The 9,344-nt window shown below is 36.8% G+C and overlaps 2 protein-coding genes across 2 annotated transcripts in view; one reads left to right on the top strand and one right to left on the bottom strand.

Annotated features, from left to right (window-relative positions):
• The window catches only part of il10ra (interleukin 10 receptor, alpha), a 3,144-nt gene extending 606 nt beyond the window's left edge, over positions 1 to 2,538 (bottom strand). Inside the window, exons 1-7 of the mRNA XM_033977089.2 lie at positions 2,318 to 2,538; positions 1,770 to 1,890; positions 1,509 to 1,681; positions 1,163 to 1,305; positions 923 to 1,088; positions 729 to 847; positions 1 to 558 (exon numbers count right to left, since the gene is read on the bottom strand). The exon at positions 1 to 558 is cut by the window's left edge and continues 606 nt beyond it. Coding sequence (XP_033832980.1) covers positions 1 to 558; positions 729 to 847; positions 923 to 1,088; positions 1,163 to 1,305; positions 1,509 to 1,681; positions 1,770 to 1,890; positions 2,318 to 2,384 — 1,347 coding nt within the window. The 5' untranslated portion in view covers positions 2,385 to 2,538. The remainder of the gene's footprint in view (positions 559 to 728; positions 848 to 922; positions 1,089 to 1,162; positions 1,306 to 1,508; positions 1,682 to 1,769; positions 1,891 to 2,317) is intronic.
• Positions 2,539 to 4,353: 1,815 nt separating this feature from the next.
• On the top strand, positions 4,354 to 9,113 carry tmprss13a (transmembrane serine protease 13a). The gene is made up of 13 exons (XM_033977440.2): positions 4,354 to 4,543; positions 5,693 to 5,852; positions 5,923 to 6,030; positions 6,351 to 6,518; positions 6,654 to 6,780; positions 6,890 to 6,988; positions 7,090 to 7,133; positions 7,245 to 7,407; positions 7,482 to 7,660; positions 7,784 to 7,882; positions 8,032 to 8,174; positions 8,257 to 8,409; positions 8,495 to 9,113. Exons 1-13 carry the CDS (start codon positions 4,526 to 4,528, stop codon positions 8,507 to 8,509), a joined length of 1,476 nt encoding a protein of 491 aa, XP_033833331.1. The 5' UTR covers positions 4,354 to 4,525; the 3' UTR covers positions 8,510 to 9,113.
• Positions 9,114 to 9,344: the final 231 nt, after the last annotated feature.

Below are 9,344 nucleotides of genomic sequence, written 5' to 3'. Positions count from 1 at the left end.
ACACAGATTAGCCCCTGAACAGGTGCAAATTGAGGCGTTTTTCCTGTAGCCTGACACCACACTGATTAGTTGTGGCTGTGGAAGCATCTCTTTAATGTCTTCATCGTCACAGTCATGAATGTTTACAGTTAACAGGTGCTGTTTGTGATATTCCCCAGACTTGTTCAAACATCCACTCTCTTGATCTTCTAGATTTAGTGAAGAGGCATCTGAGTGGCAGTTCAGTCCCACTCCACTGTCATCTGACTTACTGAGAGTATCACTTCCTTCATCTTGAATAGGGTAATTGCAAAGGACGTCTTGTGCTCCTATGCTGCCACACCCACTGTCTTCTTGTCTGGTGTTGTCAGAGGTGGACTTGATGCTGACTCCGCTGTCTGTGCTAGGCCTCCTGTCCTCTTCGCCACTTTTCTGATCTTCAATGTAAGTTGTAGGCAGATTTTTGAAAGCATGTTTCACTTCTGTTCCTGCACTGGACAGGAACCACCCCTTGTCTGTAACAATTTCCATAGTGACCTCTCCAATAGATAGCGGACGCAACCCACGAGCAGGGGATTTCTGAAAAAAGGGTGGAGCACATATAAAAATCAGTCATTATCTTATGTTCAATAACAAGATTTTCAGCCATCATAGTTTGGTCATTTTAAAGAACAGATGTTTCTAAAGTTTCAGTTTCTACATTTCTACAGTACAGTTTATACATATACATAGTTTTGCTTTGTACTCACAAGTACAACAGGTGTCTTCGCTGGTCGCTTCACATAACACAGAATAAAGGCGGTGATAAAGGCAGCTATGCATAGAGCAACCATAATAGTAAATGCTACAACTGCAGTTATGATCCATTCTGTAAAATAACAATATCTATTAAAATACACACTCACAATTTTCTCATGAGGAGATAGGAGACAACATTTTTCACCTTGCTCTGGTAATACAACACATTGTTCAGGTGACAGGCTGCTTACTACTCCTCCATTTCCCTCTACTTTGATAGTAACGCAGTATTCTTTGCCCCAGTGTAAAGAGTTGAAATTTTTAGTCTTCTGGTGGTCCCAGATATCGTCTTTGAGATATGCAACTGTAGTCTGTAATGAAAAGACACATGTTAGACTTGTTGAGGATTGTCCGCTGTCTTGTGTTTTATTAATCTTTGTTTTACCTTATTTTGCTCCTTCTCTACAAGATAGATTGTATAGATTATTCCAAACAGAAAAAGTTTTCTTAAAATAGGCTTTTCATGAATACGGACGGTAAGAATGCTTGAAGTAGCCCACATAGTGAAAGAGGGGGGCTGCAGCTCACCTGTAAATAAACAAACAAACATTTTACTTAGAATACTGACTCATGTTTAAAATAAATAAATAAATAAATAAATAAATAAATAAATAAATAAATAAATAAATAAATAAATAAATAAATAAATAAATAAATAAATAAATAAATAAATAAATAAATAAATAATAATAAGAAGAATAAATAAAATAAAAGTGTCTTCTGAATCTTACTTGAATTAGGGAGAATTTTTTTTATCAGTCTCCACTCAGAATGGGCGCCGCCTGCCACCAACTGAACTCGAACTTTGTAGATTCCCATGTGATCTTCTATTCGGTGGGTTAGGTCACAGAAGCTTTCAGTTATTTTAGTACACTTGTTCACCCCCATCCACTCTCCTGCGTACCTAATGGACAACGCCAGTGAAAATGAATATGCGCTTTAAAATAGAGTCTTTGTTAATGAGTTTTTTGTTATGTGTTGTTTAAACTTACCTTCCAAACTGTACATTGTACTGCACATCTGAAGGGGCATCAGCTGGTTTATCCCAGTGTACAAGCACCTCTCCATCCAAAATATTCACTTGCAAGTTCTCTGGTGCAGGTAACCTTTGACCTGTTGACAAAGTGTTGATTAATGCTCCTGTTGAACGATATTTTAAGTTATATCAGTGGACTAGGAAAATGCTTAGTTTTAGATCTTGTATCCTATTTGCGTGTGTTCACTGGAAACATGATTGTAAAGTAATGCATTCCACAGAAATAGGAAGTCAGGAAAAGTATCCAGGATTATGATATTGCTCTTGACTTAATGCCATCAGTTTTTTTTAAAGTATTGTTAAATTAATTCCATTAAAAGGAGACAAATGTCCCTATTGACCTCACACTGACAAAAATATGTATATGAGCAGTACACATTTGTATTTTTTTTTTTTTTTTTCTGGTTAATGCACCATTACTGCACACATCATGTTAAATACACATAACTGCATTTCAATGTAAGAGTTTTGAAGAACTAAAATTAACCAAATAAAAATGTCTACCTGGAACACAGCTCGCAAAGACCACTATGAAAAAGACCAGGATGGGCGTCTTGTTGCTGTAATCCATGTTTTCCCTTTGAGTTGTGATAGACTGTGTTAGAACATTATCCCCTAAAGAATGCAGTCCATCTACTTGGAGTTTGTAATCCTAACTATCCTATCAGTAATCCACACGAAGAAGACAAGCTCATCTCCTGTTGTTTTTGATACTATAAACTACACTCATATGCTCTACTCTCTATCTCCCCCCAGCTCTCCTCCCCCCATGCCCTGATGCATTTCCTGTCAGTGACGTGTTGCTCAGACTTTTAGATTTCTTCTTCCTCTTTTGTGTTTTCCCCACATCGTCACCACACACAAAGTTCATGACGTCTGAAAACTTGCCATAGGAGTGCAGCTTTTCTTTAAAAATGTAGATGGAAAATAGAGCATTTCTTTTATACTTATTGACTCAGACTCACTAAAGTAATGCAGGGAACTTCCAATAAGTAAAAAAATTATTGATTAGTAATAAAGATAATACATAAGGTACATCTAATTATAATAAAGATAACACATGAGGTACTTCTTATTAAAAAGTTGTAAAGTGTGTGTGTGTGTGTGTGTGTGTGTGTGTGTGTGTGTGTGTGTGTGTGTCTTATCTTAGTTTATTCAATCTGACTCTGAGTAAAATCAGATTGAAAGAACTTCTGTGAAAAACACTATGTGTCATTTCCCATTTATGTCCATCTGTTATAATTTTTCTTGTAAACATTCGATGACTATGCTCTCCCTATACTTTAAACAGTGCACCCTTCATCCCACATGTGGTTTACATTTGCTGTTTAGTCACATTATGTGCATGACTCCACAAAGTTTTGGTTCCCTCTAAATAGACCAATTCACATCACTTCAGTCACTTTTGGTTTCTGTCGTTCATCTGTTTAACCTGTGGTAATCTGGGTCATTTGAAGGAAAGTCCTCAAAGAAAACCCTTCTTTCTAACAATGAAAAACATATGTACCACATCGCCCCCTAGTGGAGTCTGAGAGATTAGCTACATACAGGAAGTTACAACTGAAACTGAGAGTGCAGAACTTTCCATTGACTTAACATCTGCAACATCTGGCATTTATACACCCAGATATTGTGATGATTGAAAGATCATAGAAAACCAACCATAGACAAAATAGGGTTCACCAAAACACACATTTTACACATTTTGATGTAATTCTGCTCTGTCCAAGTCATAAAACATTGTTCAGATAACAATTATTCCATAACTAATTTAGTTGGAGATTAAGGTAATAATCGATTAGTTGCGATTAACTTGTTTCGGCCCTAGATCCAGTTTCTTTGGCATATACTAAGCTTGTATTTCTGTTTTAGATATATTGTAGGTAAGGAGCTAAAAACAAGGCAACAATCAAGGTTACAATCTGCGTCATATTTATGTGCATCCTTCTACACACATTTGTGCACATTTGTTTACAGTTTTGTCCTATATTAATCACTGAGACTTTTTGCATCCAATTTGCATGTACTTTCATTTTAGTTTAAATTTTTTTGAAGCCCATGGTCTAATTTCTTTATGTTTCTTTATACACATACAAATAATAGTAGTACTAATAATGGCCCATGTTATCTATTGATATCCAAAAATAAACATGAAAACAAAGATCTTAGCAATTACATCTAAACCACTCCCATCATATGACCCAATAACCCAGTTATTGTAGCTGGTTTATGTTGTTTCTTTTAATACCTTGGTAATTTGGATACAAGCGAAGCCTTGAGAGTAACAGAATTTTATGTCACTTTTTCAGGTCGACCCCAAGGAGCCCAGCTGTTGTTATTTGAGTCCTTGTGGTGCGATGAAACCAGCTTCTACCATCTATTGCCTGCCATGAAACCAGTCAGACAGGTGGGAAACTAGAGAAGACACACCCGTAATTGTGAAAAGAAGAATGAAGAATGGAGAAGAGGAGGATGGCGCTCGAGGGAGAGGTATTTAATGGTAAAGGGGGAGGGGGTAAGATTCACCTGTTGATGCTTGACTTTGGTGACTTAGTGAGCAGAGAAGGCAGTAGGCAGAAGACAGAAGAGTGGTGAGGTGCCAAATATGGTGCCAGTATGACCCAGCTTCTGATCGGGCCTAGGTAAATTACTGGATTCAAACCATCCACTCCAGTTTCCACTCTCCTGTGTTCCAGTACTGCTCTAAGTCCGATGGCAAAGCATGACCCGGTAAGATTTCTCAAGATTTTTTTTCCTTAAAAAAGAGCTTTTATTTGGTCTTTATTTGGTCTTCAGTAAATTACTGTTATTGTAAAGTCCATCATGTTTACTGAGCTATTTTTGTTAAGTCAGGAGTGCTCATACCATTAACTATAAACAGACAAGTTTATTGGTTGATATCCTAAGTGACAGTTTTTTGTTTTGTTTTTTTATTAATGAAAAAAAAGATATTTTAGCATTGAAAATGAAGAAACCTTTTGAATATTTATTTCCAAATTAACTGTAATTTTATATGACAATACCAACTGACCTTTTGAATGTCATATAACCTCTTAATTTACAGTACTTTTTCATTATAATGGCTGACAGACAGACTATGAAAACTAATCCAAGTGCATTCTATAGGAAATATGACCTACATGAACTATACATATTTCAAATGCAGTGAAGAGGGCGGATGGTGCCTGTGGGCTTATTCTGAAAGGAGACCAGGAGAGTCAGAAAAAGCTTTAGACTTTTCTGTACCATCCCAACAGATAAATGTCTTTTGTTGTGGACAATGGATTTTCTCTTCATTTTTTTTGTTATTTGAAAAAGGGCCAAAAGTGTCATGTGTCAAAATTATATTACCCAGCAAAAAGAATATATTTATACAAACTTCTTATTTAACTTAACTATTCACAACATTCACAATACAGAATGTACAGCTTTCTTCCAATGTGGCCTAATGTAGTATTAATACATAATAGAACACAACAAACAAGAAGTACTGTAACGAAATGTCTCTTAAAACTTGATTGTCACAAACCAGTTTGGGTGCATAACTTCTCAGCTGCTATTCCACAAATGATAGGTATTAGCTCAGTAGTTTACAGAGTTTATACACACCATATAATCATAGTTAATCTCTTAACCTAATTTGCTCACATTTATAAATAAGGAAGTTTGACTTTACAGTAAAATGGGTCAAAGCTTCTGCATGTTTGTTCCCGGAAGAATTGAGTCAATTATCAGAAATGCAAAATAGCCATTGGTAAATCATATATTGTAGATTAATTGTTGGTGTTACTTTGTGTTCTCTGTCTAAGAGAAAGTGCCAGAACAAGAAAGTGATATTAATTGTTTTGATGAATTTGTCCCGTCTCTTCTGTCTTTCAGAATGAGCCCCCTCCTTCTTACTACTCTGCATCAATGTACCCCCAGTCCCCCCTCAAAGGCCATGAGGCCTATGTGTATGGCCTGACTCCTCCCTCTCAACCTCGCTACATACCACAGTATCCACCTGTTGTGGTTGTGCCTCAAGTCACTCAACCATTACGTAGGTACCTATTCTTATGAAATACATTCGTAAATTACAATAATAATTTAATCCTGGTTTCTCACCGTAGCTCCCAAAAGAAAAAGCCGTTGTTGTAGGAACAATGCACAGTGTTATGGTGGAACAGGGGGAATCTTTCTGGTGCTTGGTCTCCTGGCACTGGCCATATGGCTTGGAGGTACGATTAGTGTAACTATACAACTGTAGAGCTTTGGAGTGTTAATGTTGTCATTGACTTTAGCTAAATTCCTATATATTTGACAGTTTTACTGAAAATTATTTCAGTGGCTGTTGGATTCTGTTTCTGAAATCTTGACTGACACCTTAAACTGCAACAATTCACAACAACCACACTACCACTAGATGTCTCCAATGTGTTATCTAACTGAGCATATCGATGACTTAACATTTCATATTTTAGACATTACTGGTTTGCTTCTCAATATTGTCATGGTACCTCACGTTTTTGTTTTAATTAAAACTTTCTGCCAATTTTAGTCCGGTATGGAACTAGGATGGGATCAATATTCTACTCTGTAGAGGATGGCAACTCTGGGTATTCTGATGATTCAGTCTTTATACCAAAACATGACACTTGCCCCAATACGACTATCCACTGTGATGGCATAAAGGACTGTGTTTTTGGCACTGATGAATCAGCATGTGGTAAGTAAAAAGAATATGTGGTTAAATAATAAGTGCGTTTATGACAAATATAATAAAAAATGTATTATATATTATATATAAAGTTTACTTTACACAACACAGCTCACTCTATTTTGATTTTTAACATTGTTTCAGTGAGACTTGGTTCTGACAACAAGCTTGAGGTCAGAACAGCAGAGGATGGCCGTTTCTTACCTGTGTGCTACAGTAACTGGAACAAAATGTATTCTGATCAGACATGTGCCCAGCTCGGTTTTCCAAGGTGTCTACTCAAATGTCTATTTAAGTCTTTATAATGTTTTATGCACTTTGAGCTGCATTTGGCCAGGTGTATTTTATATAGTTTATATCAAGTTGTGTTTTTATTTCAGCTCTTATGAGACCAAAGTACTATCAGGATACTCATCTAAAGGACTTACAATGACCAAACAGGACTCCAATGGGTATATCCAGGGACTGGCCAGTGTCACGTATGTGTTTTTAAAAATTATTATGTTCCAGTTTATGACAAAACTGTGAACCTTGTACTTTCTACACATTTCTAATAATGGTATGTCATTTGCTTCACTAGTTCCTCATGTCTTGACCAACAGACTGTCTCCTTGCAGTGTCAAGGTAAGAAGACTTCTTCTGGCACTAAGTTTCCAAATCCTTATCACTAATATATTCATATATTAATGAATATACTAATATAACTAATTCTTGGATCTTTGTAACTGTTTTTAGAGTGTGGTCGGCAGCAGTCAGTCGCACGGATCGTAGGTGGGGAGGTGTCTAAATTGGGCGAATGGCCCTGGCAAGTCACGCTGCATAATCAAGGTTCACATGTTTGTGGAGGAGTGCTGATTTCTCGGAATTTTGTGTTGACCGCTGCACATTGTTTTCAAACGTAAAAAGGCATTCACATGACTATTACAAAAGTATGATTACAAGAACATTTGTCTAACTAGTGGTTTATTGCAGAACTGATGAGTCCAGTCTAGATGTTGGCAAGTGGACAGTCTATGGTGGAGTGGTGTCTCTGAATGCTCTTCCACAACCATATCAAGTGGCAAGGATTATAATCAATGAGAACTATGACAGAAACTCCAATGATCAGGACATTGCTCTGCTCAAACTCGCAGCACCTGTGGACTTCAGTGGTCAGTCTCATCTGCTTTACTACCATAATATTTATATAAGGATTTACCAGATTTACTTTATGTTGACTATTAGCTATATCATTATCAAAGTATTAATGTGTCTTGCGTCTCTAAACTTTGCAGACAAAGTTCGCCCAGCCTGTCTGCCCACCTATGATCAACAGTGGAGACATGGGACTGAATGCGTTACCTCAGGGTTTGGCACTACTGATGCAGGATCAAGTATGTCTGATGAAAAATTGTAACAAATACACAGTAACAGAAAGTACACAAATAACAAAATGTGTGTATGCCTGTGTAAACCCGCAGTTGTCTAGGTATGAACCATAAAAATGTGTGTATATCAACCGGTTCTGTGTGTATATCAACAGGTTCTGTCTCAAATAGTCTAAGGGATGTGAGGGTGATGATCATTGACACTGAAGTGTGTAACAGCCCTAGGGGCTATGGTGGAAGTGTCACTAAGAACATGCTGTGCGCTGGTCATCTGAAAGGGGGCAAAGACTCTTGTCAGGTAAACAGCCTAAATGAACATAGGCTGTACCACATATGGTGATGAGACTTTGTAAGAAGTTAAAGGCCTCTTTTTTTCCCAGGGCGACAGTGGTGGACCTTTGGTATGTGAAAATAATGGGATTTGGACCTTGGCTGGAATTACAAGTTGGGGATCAGGTTGTGGTGAAATGAATACACCAGGTGTCTATACTAGAGTGACCAGTGTTCTTCCATGGATCTCCAGTACGATGATGGTATGAGCCAAATACTCATGTCATTAAAACATAACATATGAGTATTTCATTTTCTATATGTAATTTTATGTCTTTTGATTTACAGCAAGCGATGTTATGACCAATGGATTTGCCCCAATTATCAGTTCCGCACTAAAAACCTCAATATACTCAATATGTGGGAACTGCTTATACTGTTCTTCTTGTAGAAAAATGTTTCTTTTATCAAATCAAATTGCATCAGACAGATTACATTTGACATACAGTTTTCTTTTATTAGTGTTTATCTAATTGTGTTACTTTGATTGTGTACCTTTTAGTACACATTCATCAAGGCACTGACATGTTTACATGTGATTGTATGTTATATAGCGTTTTCTGCCTGACCCTAAATTCTGAATGTATAATTTAAAGCGGGCTTTAAATGTGGCAGGATCTATTCTATTGTTATTGAGCAAATCCAAACTACTACTTAATCTACTACTTTATTTTACATTAAAAGGGACATTTACTTCAGAGTGAAATAAAGAGGCGTGACCCTTGGGTCAGTCAGTTAATAGTTCCTGATTGTAGGGAATGTGTGCACCTAAACCTCATGTTTCATACTGTGAATGGTTTCTTGAAAATCTTGTAATATTATGTTTTTTTCTATTTATGGGCACTTTTATTAAGTGTATGTCAATAAATGGATCATATAAACTCACATAAAACTCACTTAACACATTCATTCGGGTATAATCAGTGGTTGTCACGAATACATAAAATTATATTGAGTTGGAAATAAGCTTAATTATATGTTTGTTTAAATGTTTTAAATCTGCATTCAGCCCACAGTCCTTATTTTATTTGCAAATCTAAGAGGAAAAACACTAGTGAATAGAGTGTATTATTATTGGTGGCCTCATGGAGACGTTGGAGTGGTAAGGGGCCGTGGCGCTGCAGATTTGGGAATGGCT

The sequence above is a fragment of the Periophthalmus magnuspinnatus genome, chromosome 13, assembly GCF_009829125.3.
Source record: "Periophthalmus magnuspinnatus isolate fPerMag1 chromosome 13, fPerMag1.2.pri, whole genome shotgun sequence".
In the NCBI taxonomy this organism is placed as follows: domain Eukaryota; kingdom Metazoa; phylum Chordata; class Actinopteri; order Gobiiformes; family Gobiidae; genus Periophthalmus; species Periophthalmus magnuspinnatus.
Note: the sequence above shows the minus strand (reverse complement) of the source record. Positions and strands in the feature narration are given on the sequence as shown.